The following is a 19542-nucleotide window of genomic DNA, read 5'->3' as shown; positions in this document are numbered from 1 at the left end:
TCAGTCTCTTTCAGATGTTAGGCTGTGGGGAGAGTCAGCTCCTGCTCAAGGTCTCTTTCAGATGCTAGGCTGTGGGGAGAGTCAGCTCCTGCTCAGTCTCTTTCAGATGTTAGGCTGTGGGGAGAGTCAGTTCCTGCTCAGTCTCTTTCAGATGCTAGGCTGTGGGAAGAGTCAGCTCCTGCTCAGTCTCTTTCAGATGCTAGGCTGTGGGGAGAGTCAGCTCCTGCTCAGTCTCTTTCAGATGCTAGGCTGTGGGGAGAGTCAGCTCCTGCTCAGTCTCTTTCAGATGCTAGGCTGTGGGGAGAGTCAGCTCCTGCTCAGTCTCTTTCAGATGTTAGGCTGTGGGGAGAGTCAGCTCCTGCTCAGTCTCTTTCAGATGCTAGGCTGTGGGGAGAGTCAGCTCCTGCTCAGTCTCTTTCAGATGCTAGGCTGTGGGGAGAGTCAGCTCCTGCTCAGTCTCTTTCAGATGTTAGGCTGTGGGGAGAGTCAGCTCCTGCTCAGTCTCTTTCAAATGCTAGGGCTGACTGCAGCCAGCAGAGAGGAGGGGTTAGAAGAAGTTCTGGTCGTGGCCATTCCACTGATTCACTCTCACAAAGAGGCTTCTCCTGCCTGCCACATCCTTGCAGTGGGATTATGGATCCATCCAACAATGTGATGTCCTTAATCTTTCCCCCCATTCCTAGCTGGCACCTGCTGGTTGCCCTCATGCCAATTACCTTCAGTGGCTTCTCCTTAGACTCTTCTTTCATGCTGGGCTCCTTGAACTTCTCCAGACCTCCCACTTTCTCTTCAAAGTCAGGTCTCTCCAGCTCAGCTTCCTCAAACTCATCCTCACCTTGGTTATTGGGATCCTGGGCAGGGTCTGCAGCATCATCTGGCATCTGGACAAGAAAAGCCTGTCGTGAGTACCAGGCAGGATGTCCCCGTGGGGGCTGCTGCAGCCAGGTGACAGCATTACTGACCATGGGCTCCTGCACAACAGCCTCTTTCTGCGAGTGCAGGTTCTCCTCTCTCTCAATCACTCCTGCATCTGCAAGGCAAAGGGGACAGTCAGCAGGGGCACCAGGAGCAGCTGTGCTCACCCTACACTGAGCAGAGATTTGTCTTGACCTGCCTGCAGCTGGAGGCAGACAACTCTCCCTGTGGGAGCCCAGAGGAATCCTCCCTCAGTGCCATTCCAAGAGCTGAGGGCAGAGCAGCTGCCAAAGCTCCTTCCTCGTCCCCAGGGCTGGGGCACCAGCACGTGTTGAAGCCTGTCCACGACTTACTGAACGATGCAATGTGACACAGAGACCAAAACCAGCTCTGGATCCAGGCCCTGATCTGTGTTAGGGGCTGGAAATACCAAAAGAGTGGAGGGCATGAGGATGGGGCTGGGCTCTTCTCAGTGGTGGCCACTCCTAGGACCAGGGACAATGTGCACAAACTGGGACCCAGCAGGTTGCACTTCAGCTTCAGGAGAACCTTTTCTTTGAGGTTGCTGGAGCCCTGGCAGACTGTCCAGAGAGCTTCTGGAGAGATTCCAAACCCACCTGGCTACAATCCTGTGCCACCTCATCTAGGAGAGCCTTGCTTTAGCAGGGGGTTGGACTAGATATCTCCAGAGGTCCCCTCCAGCCTCTGTACCTCTGATTCTCTCATTAAAGTGCATTTTCCCCTCGTGCCACTGTGGCAGCATCTATGGCAGCATCCCAGGCATACAGCCAGCACTGGGGGGCAAAGTAGACCCCACCAGGTCACTCTGTCTGTGCCACCTTCCCCTTTGTGGGCACATGGCTGCTAAGAACAACAGGCAGGGGGAGAGTCAAGGCAGGAGGAGAGAAAAATGTAGCCTTTAAATATATATTAAGTAAAGGCCTAATCCTCACCCTGAACTGGATATGGCTGTGACATGTCCCACCTCTGGCACTCAGCACTCATGCACGGGATGGCATGGCCCATGCCTGCCATCCACATGGCCCAAGTGCCTCTTCCCAGAACATGAAAGAGCAGCCTAGGAGCCAGCAGCATTCCCAACTGGACAGCAGCATGGCCAGGGCATTACTTTGGCTGTTAATTCCAAGTAGGACACAGAAGTCAAGGGCTATTGGTCTTCACTCTCCCTTACACCTGCCACGAGGTCTTTTCTTTGCAGGGCAGAACTCACTTTGATGTGAACCAATTAGTTCAGTTTCTCTAAGGGGACTTGCAGAAAAACCAGGTCAGCAAAACATGAAATAGCAGCTCCACAAGTTCCCTCCCAGGCCCTGAAATAGCTGTAGGTGCTCTGTTGGCTGACTGACAAACACAACTGCCTGCCCTTGAAGTGATTTGCTTTTTAGCCCCCTTAAGGACAGCTGAGAAATTTCCCTACCTTGAGTTTAAAAAAAAAAATTAATCAAAATACAAATTAAATCAATTCCTGCAAGAGATTGAATCACAGAATAGGACCAGAGAATTGGTTAGGTTGGAAAGGACATTTTAAAAACCATGGAGTTCAACTTGTAACCCAGCACTGGCTTAGCTTGCTTGTGAAAAAACCAAAGGTGACATTTTCCCCATCACTCCCACAGGAATGAAAGGATTGACTTCACCTACCCAGATTTTGAGGCCACTGCCTTGGAAATGTGTGAAGATGCAGAACAAAAAGGGAGCAAACTCAGAACACTGCCCAGGCTTTGCAGTTGACCAAGGACAATATCCTCACCAGGGTCTTTTTGAGCTGTAAGGTTCTCCTTTAACACATGCAGAAGCTTCCTCTCCCTCCCCAGCTGAAGCTTCCTCTCCTTCCCCAGCTGAAGCTTCCTCTCCTTCCCCAGCTGAAGCTTCCTCTCCTTCCCCAGCTGAAGCTTCCTCTCCCTCCCCAGCTGAAGCTTCCTCTCCCTCCCCAGCTGAAGCTTCCTTTCCTTCCCCAGCTGAAGCTTCCTCTCCCTCCCCAGCTGAAGCTTCCTCTCCCTCTCCAGCTGAAGCTTCCTCTCCCTCTCCAGCTGAAGCTTCCTCTCCTTCCCCAGCTGAAGCTTCCTCTCCTTCCCCAGCTGAAGCTTCCTCTCCCTCTCCAGCTGAAGCTTCCTCTCCCTCTCCAGCTGAAGCTTCCTCTCCCTCTCCAGCTGAAGCTTCCTCTCCCTCCCCAGCTGAAGCTTCCTCTCCTTCCCCAGCTGAAGCTTCCTCTCCCTCCCCAGCTGAAGCTTCCTCTCCCTCCCCAGCTGAAGCTTCCTTTCCTTCCCCAGCTGAAGCTTCCTCTCCCTCCCCAGCTGAAGCTTCCTCTCTCTCCCCAGCTGAAGCTTCCTCTCCTTCCCCAGCTGAAGCTTCCTCTCCCTCCCCAGCTGAAGCTTCCTCTCCTTCCCCAGCTGAAGCTTCCTCTCCCTCTCCAGCTGAAGCTTCCTCTCCCTCCCCAGCTGAAGCTTCCTCTCCCTCCCCAGCTGAAGCTTCCTCTCCTTCCCCAGCTGAAGCTTCCTCTCCCTCCCCAGCTGAAGCTTCCTCTCCCTCCCCAGCTGAAGCTTCCTCTCCCTCTCCAGCTGAAGCTTCCTCTCTCTCTCCAGCTGAAGCTTCCTCTCCCTCCCCAGCTGAAGCTTCCTCTCCCTCCCCACTTCAGCTAGCAGTAAATGAGTACTGTGCAGGATAGGGTTAGGGAAGCCCTACCCATCTCGAGTTCCTCATCATCCATCCTTTCCTTCTTGTCTTCCCGACCAGCTCCTTGATGCTCTTCCCCTCTCTTCTCACCAGGTGGCTGGGAGCTGCCTTTCTGCACCTCTTGCCCAGGCTTGGGCTCAAACTGAAGGCTCTTTGGGTAGCTCTGCACTTGTTCTTCATCCATCTGGGCATTCACTTTGTTAACTATGTCTTTCCAGCTGCAAGAAAGGTAGAAAGCAAAAGAGAAACACCCCACACACACACCTTCCTCAGTACATCAGGAGATATTTCATCCTCCTATATTACAATGGCAAGCAGAGAACCTCCAGCACATGCAGAAGCTTGCCCTGATGGAGTCTTTGTGCAAAAGGAGCACTTTGCACTAGTCTCTCTGATATCTGCTGGAAGCAGAACATTTAAGATGCCCCAATTCCAAAAGAAGTTCTGCTTTCTAAACACAATGTCTTGCAGAACTGCTTTAAGATCATTCCTGTGACACAGTAACTTCTCCACCCAGCAATAAACTGCAGTCCTAAAGAGAGATTTACTCCTGCCTCACACATACCCAAATATCTAAGGTTATGGAAAGAAATCAAAGCCACAAATCCTCTTTCTTGTTCCAACTTCCCATGAAGATGCTGCTACAGGAAGACTGTAGGAGAAAAGGAACCTTTCCAAATAAACAGGAAAACCACACTGCAAGATTTAAGAGTTTCAGGCCATTGCCTCTTGTTCTATCACCTGATACCAGGGTGAGGAAGCCAAGCCCCACCTGGCTCCAGCCTCCGTTCAGGGAGCTGTAGAGAGGTCTGCCCTCAGCCTCCTTTTCTCCAGACTACACACCCCCAGGTCCCTCAGCTGCTCCTCCCCAGCCCAGTTATCCAGACCCTTCACCAACTTTGTTGTCCTTCTCTGGACCTGCTCCACCACCTCAATGTCCTTCTTGGAATGAGGAGCCCAAAACTGGGCACAGATTTAAGTGCTGAGACAGGACAAGTGGGCTTCGCTCTAGCAGCTTCCTAAAGCCACCACACTCCCACCAGACAAAGCTTCCAGGAGGAATCATAGAATTAACCAGATTGGAAGAGACCTCCAAGCTCAGCCAGCCCAACCTAGCACCCAGCCCTGCCCAACCAACCAGACCATGGCACTAAGTGCCCCAGCCAGGCTTGGCTTCAACACCTCCAGGCACACAGACTCCACCACCTCCCTGGGCAGCCCATTCCAATGCCAATCACTCTCTCTGACAACAACTTCCCCCTCACATCCATCTTAGATCTTCCCTGGCACAGCTTGAGGCTGTGTCCCCTTCTTCTGTTGCTGGCTGCCTGGCAGAAGAGCCCAACCTCACCTGGCTACAGCCTCCCTGCAGGCAGCTGCAGACAGCAATGAGCTCTGCCCTGAGCCTCCTTCTGCAGGCTGCACACCCCCAGCTCCCTCAGCCTCTCCTCACAGGGCTGTGCTCCAGGCCCCTCCCCAGCTTCACTGCCCTTCTCTGGACACCTTTCAGCACCTCAACACCTCTCTTGAATGGAGGAGCCCAGAACTGGACACAGCACTCTAGGGGTGGCCTGAGCAGTGCTGAGCACAGGGGCACAAGAACCTCCCTTGTCCTGCTGCCCACACTGCTCCTGAGCCAGCCCAGGATGCCATTGGCTCTGCTGCCCACCTGGGCACTGCTGCTTCATCTTCAGCTCCTCTCTTCCAGCACCCCCAGCTCCCTCTCTGCCTGGCTGCTCTCAGCCACTCTGGCCCCAGCCTGTAGTGCTGCTTGGGGTTGTTGTGGCCAAAGTGCAGAACCCTGCCCTTGGCCTTGTTCAATCTCCTCCCATTGGCCTCTGCAATTGGCCAATGCCAATTTGCATTTCTGTGTTTCACAGAGCAGTGATGGCATCTTCTGCAGGCTCTGCAGAGCTGAGGGAGGACAATTCTGCCACCACAGCCTCAACCCTCACCTTCAGTTACACCCACACAGGCACCTCCCTACAAAGGGGCATAAAATCCTCAGTGCTGTGGCTCCCTGTGTCCATCAGATGGTGTCTACCAAAGCAGTATGGAGAGGACACTGCCCTTTAAAGCAAGCACAGCCTCTGACCTGGGAGGGCTGCAGGTGAAGTGAACAAACAGAAAAAGGCAGAGGAGAATGGCTAGGATCAGGCTGAATTAAGGATGAAACCCAGGAGCCTCCTTTACAGATAAAAGGGAAATGAAATCTGGTTTGCTTCAGTAAAATGGAGCAGATATGACCTGGCCAGGCACAGGGGGGATAAATGAATGACCTGAGGAAGTACTGTTTTCAGAGTGAGTTTTCCTGGGTTGTGGCCAGACTTTGATGAATCAAAGCCTCAGAAAGACACTGTCTTCCTTTTCCAAAACAGGCTGGGCTGGCAGTGCTGCTGAGACACTCAACAGCTCCTGCTGTGCCCATGCAGTACCCAGTGCCACAGGATGCTGCTTCCAGACCAGACTCCCAGGTGCTCCAGCAATACAAGGAATATTGGAGGAATTATCCATTCCTGCATGGAATGAGCAGGCTCTCAGCCTCTGTCTTCTCCAAGGGGCTCCCCCCCCCAGACCTCTCCTCTTTACCCCAAGAAGAGCTCTGGAGAAGGCTCCATCAAGGATGTCCAATACGAACAACAGTGCCAAGCTGCAGGGAATTTCAGTGCCAAGGTTTCAGCTAAGCTCAGTTCCAAGTCTTTTATTTTGACCCCAGGTCCTTCTGTTGACAAGGCTGAATTGGTTTGGCTTCTCCAGATGAAGCTGGAGTTGACATAAACCACATCATCTCAAGTGCAGGGATGCAGGACAAAAGAAACCCTGGGCTGCTGGATGGGTTCTGGTTGTGTCCTCATACCTGGAATAAACTCTTGCTGTGAACTGTTTTATCCCATTCTGGATAAATCCCACTGTTTTGGGATCACAGCTCTCAGACCTGCCTGACTGCTCTGTGAAGGAAAGGCCCTAATGTACCAACAGGAACTCAAACTCCATTCCCTGGCAGGAAAGAAGACGTGGAAGAGAGGATACAGACTCCCCCTTAGGGGTGTTGAAGGCCAGGCAGGTGAGACCTTGAGCAGCTGAGTTTAGTTGAGAGGTGTCCCTGCCTGTGGTGGGGAGGTTGGAGCAGATGATCTCTGAGGTCTCTTCCAACCTGAGCCATTCTATGGCATTCTAAACACAAGAAGGGAGAGGGCAGGACCAAGGCTCCGCAGCAGCTTTCAGCCTGAAGATTGAGCAGAAGGGATTTGTTTCACCAACCTTTGCATTTGCACCTGTTTGCTCCCTGTGGAGTGGTGGGTGTCTGGCCCCTGAGGTTTTTCTGCTGCAGAGGGCCGTTTTGGAGCAGAGAGTGCCAGCCCAGGAGCCTGGCTTTCCTCCTGGCTCTGCACCTGGATGCGCATCACCATCTTTACGTCCTGCGGAGCAGACACAGGCATGCACTCAGGAGACAGCCTCCTGCCTTTACCAGGTACCCACAGGCTCCCCTTTGCATTTGAGCAGCCTCCTGGGCCAGAAAAAAAAACCCTCTCTCAAAGACCAGCAGATTAATTTCACAGCCCTGTCCAGCCAGCCTGCAGTACAAGAGGTCCTTCTCCTTCCACGCAGCCAAGAGGAAGCAATTTGGACCCTCCGTGACCCAAGCTTGTCTCAGGCAGGTTAATCTCCAAGCAAAGAGGAACAAGAAAACCACTTGTAAAAAACCCACACAGAGAACCCTTGAGGTTGGAAAAGGCCTCTAAGATCATCAGATGTAACTGTCAATCCAACACCACCATGGCCACTAAACCCTGTCCCCTAAGTGTCTACACCTTTCATGAACACCTCCAGGGATGGTGACTCCAGCACCTCCCTGGGCAGCCTGTTCCAATCCCTGACCACTCTTGCAAAGAAGTTTTTCCTAACATCCAACCCAAACCTCCCCTGGCACAACTTTAGGCACTTCCTCTTGTCCTCTCACTTGTTCCTTGGGAGAAGAGACTGACCCCCACCTGGCTCCAGCCTTCTTTCAGGGAGCTGTAGAGAGCAAACGAGGTCTCCCCTCAGCCTCCTCCTCACTGAACACTCCCAGCTCCCTCAGCTGCTGCTCCCCAGACCCTTTCCCAGCTTCTCTGCACTTCCCTATGCCTGCTCCAGCCCCTCAACGTCCTCTTTGTAGTGAGGAGCTCCAAACTGAACCCAATACTCGAGGTGTGGCCTCTCCAGTAGTTGCTGTAACTCCAGCCTAACCCCACTGCAGCTATTGCCATTTCTGCAGGGATTTGCTTTCCACTGCTGCCTCTCCAGCACCCCAGGAGGCAGAGCAGCTGCTTTTATGATTTCCTCTTCACAGATCCAGCAGGATCCAGAAGAAGAACCCAGCCCAGCCACTAAACCACAGGCTCTGGAGAGTGCACAGCAGTCTGAAACCTGGGGCCAGGACACTTTCCATGCCAGGAATGCACAGAAGAGGAGGCTCAGGGGAGACAACTACTTGAAGGGAGGCTGTAACCAGGTGGGGTTGGGCTCTTCTGCCAGGCACCCAGGGACAGAAGATGAGGACACAGCCTCAAGCTGTGCCAGGGCAGGTTCAGGCTGGGTGTTAGGAAGAAGCTCTTCACAGCAAGAGTGAGTGGCATTGGGATGGGCTGCCCGTGGAGGTGGTGGAGTGCCCATCCCTGGAGGTGTTTACGAGGAGATTGGATGAGGCACTTAGTGCCAGGGTTGAGTTAATCAGAAGGTGGTAGGTTAGACTCGATGACCTCAAAGGTGTTTTCCAGCCTGGTTAGTGCTGTGTTGCCATTGCAGGTCTGAGAGTGCTGAGCTCCAGCAGAAGGGGTGCAGGACTCACAGGGTTGCCATTGGGCAGGCTGTTCATGGTCCGGGTGAAGCGGGCGACGTGGCCAGCCCCGCGCCTGGCCGGCCAGGCTGGCACAGCCTCCGGCAGCGAGCCGGCACCTTGCGGTGGGGCGGGATGGGTAAAGAGCACGTTGGGCTGTGGCCTGGAGCCATCGTTCCTGTAGGAGCTCTGTCCCTGCAGCAGGGAGCCTTCTGCCTGCTTCTGAAGCCCAGAGACTTGTGATGCCAGCGGGTTGGCAGCAGGGCGATTCTCCGGGCTGGCCGCAAAAGCCTGCAAGGAAGAACGGGCAAGAGTCAACCAGCTCGGTCCAGCCAGGCTGAAACCCTCCCAGCCCAGGCTGGAGCCCCAGCGAAGCCAAAACCCTCCCAGCCCAGGCTGGAGCCCCAGCGAAGCCAAAACCCTCCCAGCCTAGGCTGGAACCCCAGCGAAGCCAAAACCCTCCCAGCCCAGGCTGGAGCCCCAGCGAAGCCAAAACCCTCCCAGCCCAGGCTGAACCCCCAGCGAAGCCAAAACCCTCCCAGCCCAGGCTGGAGCCCCAGCGAAGCCGAAATCCTCCCAGCCCAGGCTGGAGCCCCAGCGATGCTGAAACCCTCCCAGCCCAGGCTGGAGCCCCAGCGAAGCCAAAACCCTCCCAGCCCAGGCTGGAGCCCCAGCGATGCTGAAACCCTCCCAGCCCAGGCTGGAGCCCCAGCGAAGCTAAAACCCTCCCAGCCCAGGCTGTACCCCCAGCGAAGCTAAAACCCTCCCAGCCCAGGCTGTACCCCCAGCGATGCTGAAACCCTCCCAGCCCAGGCTGGAGCCCCAGCGAAGCTAAAACCCTCCCAGCCCAGGCTGTACCCCCAGCGAAGCTAAAACCCTCCCAGCCCAGGCTGGAGCCCCAGCGAAGCTAAAACCTTCCCAGCCCAGGCTGGAGCCCCAGCGAAGCTAAAACCTTCCCAGCCCAGGCTGGAACCTCAGCGAAGCCGAAACCCTCCCAGCCCAGGCTGGAGCCCCAGCGAAGCCGAAACCCTCCCAGCCCAGGCTGGAGCCCCAGCGAAGCCGAAACCCTCCCAGCCCAGGCTGGAGCCCCAGCGAAGCCGAAACCCTCCCAGCCCAGGCTGGAGCCCCAGCGAAGCCCTGCAGAGCCCTTCCCTGGCAGCACCACACCTTCTGCCGCAGGAGCTGCAGCTGGCTGTTGGCTGGCACCGCGGCTGGCTGCTCCCGCAGCGCCTGAGGCTGCTGCTGCCCCTTCCCAGCGCCTCCGCCTTTGAAACTGGGCATCTTCTGGAGAGCCTCCTTCAGCTGCCTGAACTCTTCCATCTGGGCCTGAGCGGGAGAAAGGAAAGGGGAGAAAGAGAAGGAAGGGATGAAGGAAGGGGGGAGGAAAGGGATGAAGGAAGGGGGGAGGAAAGGGATGAAGGAAGGGGGGAGGAAAGGGATGAAGGAAGGGGGGAGGAAAGGGATGAAGGAAGGGGGGAGGAAAGGGATGAAGGAAGGGGGGAGGAAAGGGATGAAGGAAGGGGGGAGGAAAGGGATGAAGGAAGGGGGGAGGAAAGGGATGAAGGAAGGGGGGAGGAAAGGGATGAAGGAAGGGGGGAGGAAAGGGATGAAGGAAGGGGGGAGGAAAGGGATGAAGGAAGGGGGGAGGAAAGGGATGAAGGAAGGGGGGAGGAAAGGGATGAAGGAAGGGGGGAGGAAAGGGATGAAGGAAGGGGGGAGGAAAGGGATGAAGGAAGGGGGGAGGAAAGGGATGAAGGAAGGGGGGAGGAAAGGGATGAAGGAAGGGGGGAGGAAAGGGATGAAGGAAGGGGGGAGGAAAGGGATGAAGGAAGGGGGGAGGAAAGGGATGAAGGAAGGGGGGAGGAAAGGGATGAAGGAAGGGGGGAGGAAAGGGATGAAGGAAGGGGGGAGGAAAGGGATGAAGGAAGGGGGGAGGAAAGGGATGAAGGAAGGGGGGAGGAAAGGGATGAAGGAAGGGGGGAGGAAAGGGATGAAGGAAGGGGGGAGGAAAGGGATGAAGGAAGGGGGGAGGAAAGGGATGAAGGAAGGGGGAGGAAAGGGATGAAGGAAGGGGGGAGGAAAGGGATGAAGGAAGGGGGGAGGAAAGGGATGAAGGAAGGGGGGAGGAAAGGGATGAAAGAAGGGGGGAGGAAAGGGATGAAAGAAGGGGGGAGGAAAGGGATGAAAGAAGGGGGGAGGAAAGGGATGAAAGAAGGGGGGAGGAAAGGGATGAAAGAAGGGGGGAGGAAAGGGATGAAAGAAGGGGGGAGGAAAGGGATGAAGGAAAGGGGGAGGAAAGGGATGAAGGAAAGGGGGAGGAAAGGGATGAAGGAAAGGGGGAGGAAAGGGATGAAGGAAAGGGGGAGGAAAGGGATGAAGGAAAGGGGGAGGAAAGGGATGAAGGAAGGGGGGAGGAAAGGGATGAAGGAGGGTGGGGGAAAGGGATGAGAAAGAAAGGGAACGATGAGAAAGGTCTTTTCCAACCAACACCATTCCATGACTCTAAGGACTGTATCCTGAGTCTTGTTAGGTGTGACTCCCTCTCCTCCCAGGTCAGCTTGATTTCCTCCCCGGGGGGGGGGGGATTTCTCCATGGGTGTGCTCATCTCAGTGGACAATAATTAGCATAACCCTGCTCTGACAATTCAGTTCACTTTGCAAGACAAATGGGAATTGATTCTCCTGGGCTGTTCAGCAAATGCAACACTTTGCTCTCCACTGCAGCTTCTTTCATCCAACTCCAGCCCTGAAAAGGAAGGCTTGAGAAAGCCACTCAGGAAAAAGCTCTCCACTCCTACCCCAGTTATTTATAGGAAAGTGAGGGGAGGGAAAGCTTTTCATGTGCCTGCCAGGACACCTGGAAATGAACCAAATTAGGGACTGGGCAGAGTAGGAAAGCTCCCAAGCAGCAAGGAAAGTTTGAGCAGGAAATTTATTCCTGAGCAGGATCTGTTGGTTTCAGTTCTTCTCCCTGACATCTGACCTTAAAATTAACATTAAAACCCTCCCAAAACGACCCAACCCAAACAAAACCACTCAGCAAAGGAAAAGGAAGCCAAAAACGCTTTAGGGGATATAGCCCTAGCTAGGAGGAGATTGCTTCCAGGGATTGGAAGGGAGCTCTGGAGATCATCCAGTCCAACCCCCCTGCTAAAGCAGGGCACCCACAGCAGCTTGCCCATGAACACAAGGTCCAGGTGAGGTTGGAAGCTCTCCAGAGAAGGAGACTCCACAGCCTCTCTGGGCAGCCTGCTCCAGGACTCTGGCACCCTCAGCACTTATCCTTAAGTTCAAGTGAAACCTCCTAGGTTCCAGTTTGTGCCTATTGCCCCTTGCCCTCTCACTGGGCACCACTGAAGTAAGCCCAGCCCCTTCCTCATGACCTCCACCTTTCGCTCTTGCTGAGCATTGCTCAGATCCCCTCCAGAGCTGCTCTTCTCCAGGCTCCACAGCCCCAAGGCTCTCAGCCTTTCCTCCTCAGGGATGCTCCAGGCCCCTCAGCAGCTTTGGAGCCTCTGCTGAACTCTCCCCAGTAGTTCCCTGCCCCTCTTGACCTGAGGAGCCCAGAGCAGGACACAACACTTCAGATGGACCTCACTAGGGCAGAGCAGAGCAGGAGGAGAACCTCCCTCCATCTGTTGGCTGCACTCTTCCTCATGCACCCCTGAATATCATTGTCCTTCCTGGCCATGAGGGGACATTGCTGGCAAGAAGGAAGCCTGTTAAGGTGCTCATCCCATTGGGAAAGAAGCTTTAGGCTGCCCTCAAAGCACTGACTCCCACATACTGTTTGCAGCCCATCCTGGTGAGCTGTGCAGGCAGCACCAGGAGGCTCCCTGCCTGGTTTAGCCTGGCAGAGCAACTGATGTGCCAGCTCCTGCAGGCTGGGCTGCTGAAATCTGCTCATTTCCCAGGGATTCTAACAGGTTGTCTAGAATGCAAATCACTCCTCTAAACTTCCACCTGCCAGCAGGGAGAAGCAAGACCCACAACAGGGTGAAATTCACACTCCTCAGTGCAAATCAGCACTGCAGTGCCCAAAGGGGTTACAAGAAAGCTGGAGAGGGGTTGTTTGAGAGGGGCTGTTTCCAAGGGCTTGTAGCACCAGGACAAGGAGCAGTAGTTTGAAACCTGAGCAGACTTAGGCTGAACATGAAGAAGTTGTTCGTGACTATGAAGGTGGTGAAACACTTGGAATAGATTGCCCAGGGGGATGGTGGTGGTGGCCTCGTTCCTGGAGACATTCAAGGTCTCTGAGCAACCTGATTTAGTTGGGGATGTCCCTGCTGACTAGGGCTGGGTTGGACTAGATGACTTTAAAAGTCCCTTCCAAGCCAGTGCATTGTAAGACAGGGAAGGTGGGAGCCCTTTTGGGTGTCAGCTCTGCCATCTGGCATCTGCCCCCACCAAAGGCAAACACAGTTCTGGTCACCTTTCTGTGCTGAAACAGCTGACCAGAAAACATAAGGATTTAACACCAAGGTTCATTGTCAAGCAGATCCAAAGTACTTTCCAACCCCTGCCACTCTTTTGAAAGCCAGAACTAGCAGTCAGGCAGATGGCTGGAGCACAACTTGGTTGCACGGCTGTCTGGTACATGCTGAGCTGAGTTGTGCCTCCCACACCCAGGGCAGATCCTTTTCCTCTTGTTCACTTCTCATTTTGACAAGATCCCAGGCTCACAGGTTGTCAGGTATTGGAAGGGACCCAAAGAGATCATCAATTCCAACCCCCTCTGCCAGAGCAGGACCATCCAATCTAGCTCAGGGCACACAGGAGCACATCCAGACAGGCATAGAAAGGCTCCAGAGAAGAAGACTCCACAGCCTGTGGCAGTGCTCTGGGACCCTCACAGGCAAGAAGTTCCCCCTTGTGTTGAGCTGGAACCTCCTGTGCTGCAGCTTCCACCCAATTGCTCCTTGTCCTACCCCAGGGAGCAGTGAGCAGAGCCTGTCCCCACCCCCTCCTGGCCCCAGCCCTCAGGTGTTTGTAGACATTGATTCAATCCTCTCTCAGTCTTCTCCAGACTGAGCAGCCCCAGGTCCCTCAGCCTCTCCTCACCAGGCAGTGCTCCAGTCCCCTCATCATCCTCAAAGCCCTCTGCTGAACCTAGGGCAGAGGAGGCTCCCAGGTGACCTTCTTGTGGCCTTCCAGGAGCTGAAGGGGGCTACAAAATAGCTGGGGAGGGACTTTTTAGTCTGTCAGGGAGTGCCAGGAGTGGGGGGAATGGAGCAAAGCTGGAAGTGGGGAAAGTCAGGTTGGAGGTGAGGAGGAAGCTGTTGAGCAGGAGAGTGGTGAGAGGCTGGAATGGGTTGCCCAGGGAGGTGGTTGAGGCCCCTTGGCTGGAGGTGTTTGAGGCCAGGCTGTGTGAGGCTGTGTGCAGCCTGCTCTAGGGTAGGGTGTCCCTGGCATGGCAGGGGGGTTGGAACTGGCTGCTCCTTGTGGTCCCTTCCAACCCTGCCTGATTCTGTGAACCTTCTCCAGCAGATCCCTGTCCCTCTTCAACTGGGGAGCCCAGCAAACTCTTTTCTCCCCATTGGCCACACTGAAGGGGCCACGAGATGACAATTGGCAGTACAAAAGCTGCCACCACGTTTCCCAGTCTGCCAGTGCTTGGCTTTGTAGCTTCAGCCACCTCTAGCCTCAGGTTTTGGGGTTAGTTTTGGTCAGTGCTGTTCAGAGCACACCTGAACCGCTGGTGGCTTTCACGCAGCACAGCCAAGCAGCACTTAAAGGCTTCTTTGCTGAAGGCTAAATGCAGGCTGGTCCTACACAGTGTGCCAGATGCAAATGCACTCAGCATTGATCCAGCAAGGCAAAAAGTAGAAATGCATCATGACAAAGAGAAGACCTTTGATCACTGGCATCGACCCAAGCTGCCAATGGCTCAGGACTGTGTGATGGGAGCTGACTGCATCTCGGTGTTGCTTCGGAGCAGTGGCATTAGAATGGTAGAGTAGAATGGGTTAGGTTGGAAGGGACCTCAAGGATCAGCTAGTGCCAACCTCCCTGCCATTGGCAGGGACACCTCCTGCTAGAACAGGTTGCTCAAGGCCTCATCCAGCCTGGCCTTGAACATCTCCAGGGAGGTTGTGGAGCACAGAAGCATCCAATGTGATCTTTGATCTTTGATCACATTGGGTGCTTCTGTGCTCCACAACCTCCCTGGACAACCTGTGCCAGTGTCTCACCACCCTCATTGGAAAGAACTTCTTCCTAAGATCCAGTTTCAAACCCATTCCTCCTCCTGTCATTACAAGCCCTTGTCAATAGTCCCTTCCCAGCCCTCCTGTAGCCCACATCAGATACTGGAAGGTCACTCCAAGGTCTCCAGGCTGAAGTGCCCCAACTCTAGTAGCCTGTCCTCATAGCAGAGGTTGCAACTCCTACAACTACATTAGCAACTACTTTGAAAGTTTGGCCAGGAGGTCCAAAATGATGATCTTAGGTCGATGGTTGATGAACTTGGAGGTCTTCTCCAACCACACCAGCTCTGTGATTCCAAGATCCCATGCATTTTAACAGCAGGAGGTGTGAGTGCAGGCTTGCCAAGGGCACTGCAGAAGCTTGCAACCAGATTCTGCTTCAGCTGCTGGTGTGGTCTCGCTGGCCTGACCCCACCAGAGACTGGAAGCCTTTGTTTAGTTGCCAGCAAGTGGACTGCAGGCAGTATCCCTGCAGGAATCCTACCAGCCTGCCATAGCTGCGTGGAGGAGCAGGGTCAGGGAGCAGATCAGTGCTCAGACACGATTAGGGAGGCAGGCAAGTCAAATACACTGACAGGCCACCTGAGACCACTCAAACCTCATCTGACATGAGCCAAAGAGCTGTCAGAGGACAGCTGCCTGCAGTGCCATAACCTGGGCTGCCTGCCTGCAGCAACTCCTTATCTGTGGACTTTGCAATGCCCTGGAGCCACTTAGTCCCTGCTTGATTTGCAGGGCAGAACAGTGCCCAGACCTCAAAACAGAGCTCGTAGAAGTCAAAACCTACTACCTCCTCCCCCCCCCCCCCGCCCAACACACACTTCTAGCTCAAGTTCAGCATCCAGTTCAGGGGACAAATCAGTTGCCAACAGCATCTCACCACAAGTAGCTAATTGCTTCTGGGCTTAGCCCATAATCCATGGGAGTGCTTGACAGAAGGCTGTTAATTAACAACAGAAAAGGCTAATTCAGGCTGCGACGTGACTTTTAAAGTGTATTTACAAAGCTGCTTGTGTCTTGGCTCGGTGCAGGAGCCTCAGACAGACACTCGAGGCATTAATTCCTCCCACTGCTCCCAAAGTACCCTGCTCTCTCCCTTATGCCAGTGGCTCGTGTTGGTGCACCTTTGTTTTCTGCTGCTGGGACAGCTTCCAGGAGGATATTACTTGTAGGGAATGCATCTCTACTACCAGCACCCCCCAGCACTGCTTTAGGCACCTCAGCACACTGGGAGACAGTTGATAACCAGGGTATTACTTAGAGAACGTTTGGTGGTGCACCCAGACCTCAGTGAAAGGTTGTCCCATGTGGCCACAACCCCCTCCCTGATGGACTACCTGGGCATTAAGGAGCTGAGAGTGGACTTCCTGGTGTGCCTTGCGAAGAAGCTTGCTCTCCTCTCGGAGTTTATAGACTGTGTCTGCAAGGGAAGGAGAAATTAGCTGAAGAGAGCAGGTTTGGCAAGTGTAGCATCTCTCTTCCTTGCCCTAAATTGCTCTTGACCTCACAGATCCCTCTAAGCCCAAGAATTTCAGCTGGGGACTAGCCAAGCCTGAACCTTTGCTTTCAGCACTCGAGGGTCCTGCCCATCCAGGGAACTTCCACATCTCTGGAGTGTCTCTGCTAACTGCTGTTGTCAGGGTCAAGCTCTTGCTGTGCTCTCAGAACCTTTGCTTCTTCATTCTCCTTACCCTGTGGCAGCCAAGAACATCAAGCAGTGCTCACTTGTCCTGCCTCTGCTGACTGGAAGGTTAAGGAACAACTACAGGAGAGGTCTGCCAGAGTCCTTTGAGCAGCTCCAGTTAGGAGGTTCCTTCCTACTGCACAGAGAAGCTGCCTCTTGAGTGGCTGGTAAAAACACAACTCACTCACAGTCAGCAACCACAGGACAAGTAGCTACTCAAGCACCTTTATTCTTTATGCTGTTAAGTAGCAAGCTTGTGCCTTGCAGCCCCCAAGTTGGGCTCCTTTCAAGCTCTCTGCACACTCCTAAGTACTCCAGCGACAAGACACACAATGCATTTACATGTGACTGCCTCCTCTGCAAAGAAAAACCACGTCCAGAAGTGCTCAGCCTTACTCTGGACCCTGAAGCTCTCAAAAGTATCCCTGGAGCTGCATGCACCAGCAGGCAGGTGACAGAAACCAGGGGTGTCCCCACACAGCACAACAGTGCAGGGGTCTCTGAGCCCAGAGACATCCAAGTGTGGTTAAACTCAAGGTCCTGCAGTCTCCCCTGGTGCTATGAAACAAAAGGAAGCTCTTCCCCTCTGTGATCCAGCACTGCCCATGCAATGCCAGCCCCATTAATGCCAGCCCCCCTGGCCAGAGGTCTTCGTGGTGGTGATTCCTGTACAACCTGTGATCCCAAACGGTCTCCCTCTCGTGGGGAAGCTCCTCCACAGCCTGCTCTGCCTCTCTCACCTCCCCTCACTTCACCAGGCCAGTTTTTAGCACTGCCCTTGCTCCTGCACCCCCACCCTGAGGTGTAGCTGCGGTGTGGGGGTCCAGGGTGCACTCAGAGGTGTGCCTATAGCACCTACAGACCTTTTAGGGACCTGTAGAAGCAAGAGTGTTCTCTGCTGACCTCAGGCCTTCCTCTGCCTGCTGTATTCTCAGCTCTCCATCACACTCACCCTGCAAGCTTGTCACTTCACTGTCCTTCTCCTGCTGCAGTTGGGCGTATTTCTGGCTGTGGGTCTCCAGTGCCTTACGATGCTCCAGTTTCAAGCTGTTGTGCTGCAGCTGCAGGTCAAGCAGCTGCTTCTTGACATCTTCATGCTGGTTCTGAACATGCAAAGTGACAGAGAGTCAGTACAAGGAGAAGAGTCATTTCCAAGTGCTACTCCAGTGCCTCTGTTTAATAAGAGGCTTGGGGGAGGCAGAAGAGATGCTCATTTCTGCAGCGAGAAATCCCAGACACAAGACAATGTGTATAGTGGTCCAGGGGTAGGGGGATGCACAAACACCAGTGCTTTGTGAAGCACTTTGGGTTGTCTCTTTGGATGCCACTGAACTGGAATCAGAATGTGGTGGCAAGTCCACTCTTGCCTGAAAAAGAGATGGAGACTCTGGGACACAGCCAGGAACTGCTGCTTCCCAACTTCCCTGCACACCCTGCTCTGTGGCAGCAATGCAGGCTGCAGTGTCTGCAGACATCAAACTGTATTTGCTGCACAGATCCAGAGCTCCAGACAAGCTGAGGGACAACCTGCAAGGATAGCCCCTGTGGGGCACACAGGACAGGTTCTGTGTGCAGCTGTTGCTTGTCACTGTGGGGACATGGACACCTAAGCCACTCAGGTTGTTCTCTGTGCTTGGTTTGCTTCCCAACAGCCCTGATTGCTCTCCCACCCACCCCTGCAAGCTGCTACAACAGGAGGATACCTTCTGCAAGGGTACCACAGTGAGCTTAGAGAGCTCACCTTCTCCATCAAGGCCTGGGGGTGGAATGCAAAACTCTCCCAAGACCACAGACTGGTCCCAGGCCAACCTCATAACATTCAACAAGGCCAAGTGTCAGGTCCTGCACCTGGGTGGGTGCAATCCCAAGCACAGCTCCAGGCTGGCTGGGGAATGGCTGAGAGCAGCTCTGAGGAACAGGACCTGGGGGTCTGGGGTGATGAGAAGCTCAACAGGAGCCTGCAGTGTGAGTGCAGCCCAGACACAGCCCTGTGCTGGGCTGCAGCAAGAGCAGTGTGGGCACAGGGCAAGGGAGGGGATTCTGCCCCTTGGCTCTGCTCTCCTCACACCCCACCTGCAGTCCTGGGGGCAGTTCTGGAGCCCCCAGCACAAGCAGGACATGGAAGTGTTGGAGCCAGTGCAGAGGAGGCCACCAAGATGCTGAGAGGGCTGCAGCAGCTCTGCTCTGAGCACAGGCTGAGAGAGTTGGGGCTGTGCAGCCTGGAGAAGAGAAGGCTTGGAGGAGACCTTGGAGTGGCCTTGCAGGATCTGCAGGGGGCTACAGGACGGCTGGGGAGGGACTATTGACAAGGTCTTGTAATGAGAGGATGAGGAGGAATGGGTTTGAAGTGGCAGAGGGGAGATTGAAACTGGATCTTAGGAAGAAGTTCTTTCCAATGAGGGTGGTGAGACACTGGCACAGGTTGCCCAGGGAGGTTGTAAAGCACAGAAGCACCCAATGTGATCTTTGATCTTCTGTGCTCCACAACCTCCCTGGAGATGTCCAAGGCCAGGCTGGATGAGGCCTTGAGCAACCTGTTCTAGCAGGAGGTGTCCCTGCCTATGACAGAGGAGTTGGCACTGGCTGATCCTTGAGGTCCCTCCCAACCTAACCCATTCAGTGCTTCTCTGACTGTTTCAAGCAGGCCAGGAACTCATTAAACAGAAGTAGGTTGAAGAGCTGTTTTCTTCCCTCCCCTCTCACAGAGCCTAAAGAACAAAACATGCTGAGACATCCTTTTGGTCAGACCCACTGAACCAGAATTCACCTCCTCTTGGGGTTCTTTCCCTCCCCTCCACCCCCCCCCCCCCCCCATTCTGTGTTCCCATGGTAACCTAGAGAGAGCCCTTCCACATTCAGTTTGTCAGCACCAATTAGGTATGCAGATTGATGGGCTCACAGGTGAACCCTGGCCCTTCCACACACAATAGCTGCTCAGGACTCAGGCAGCAATTTCACTCAGCCTGCCTATAAATAACAACAACAACCACCACCAAAATCTTCCTTTTAACAAGCAAAACCACAAGCCCCAAACGTCTAAATGCTATCAAGGATTGCATTTACCCCCAAGTAAAACAAAGCATCTGTGGTCCAGGCATTCTCCCCTAAAGCAATTCTCCTCCACTAAAAAAGAGAGAGAGAAATAATTCTGCTCCAAAAATACATCCAATGCAGAGGTGGAGGAGGGGGGGGAAAGGTTTTTGGCATGGAGGAGTCCAGAGAGC

General features: G+C 54.2%; 1 protein-coding gene across 3 annotated transcripts in view; it reads right to left on the bottom strand.

Annotated features, from left to right (window-relative positions):
• The window catches only part of LOC135190363 (Golgi integral membrane protein 4-like), a 37738-nt gene that overhangs the window by 3155 nt on the left and 15041 nt on the right, over positions 1-19542 (bottom strand). For all 3 annotated transcript variants that reach the window (XM_064171693.1, XM_064171694.1, XM_064171692.1), the window contains exons 5-12: positions 17271-17421; positions 15972-16054; positions 9596-9754; positions 8441-8719; positions 6871-7028; positions 3619-3827; positions 963-1030; positions 717-881 (exon numbers count right to left, since the gene is read on the bottom strand). In XM_064171693.1, the coding sequence (XP_064027763.1) occupies positions 717-881; positions 963-1030; positions 3619-3827; positions 6871-7028; positions 8441-8719; positions 9596-9754; positions 15972-16054; positions 17271-17421 (1272 nt within the window). The remainder of the gene's footprint in view (positions 1-716; positions 882-962; positions 1031-3618; positions 3828-6870; positions 7029-8440; positions 8720-9595; positions 9755-15971; positions 16055-17270; positions 17422-19542) is intronic.

Source organism: Pogoniulus pusillus, chromosome 36, assembly GCF_015220805.1.
Source record: "Pogoniulus pusillus isolate bPogPus1 chromosome 36, bPogPus1.pri, whole genome shotgun sequence".
NCBI lineage: Eukaryota > Metazoa > Chordata > Aves > Piciformes > Lybiidae > Pogoniulus > Pogoniulus pusillus.
Note: the sequence above shows the minus strand (reverse complement) of the source record. Positions and strands in the feature narration are given on the sequence as shown.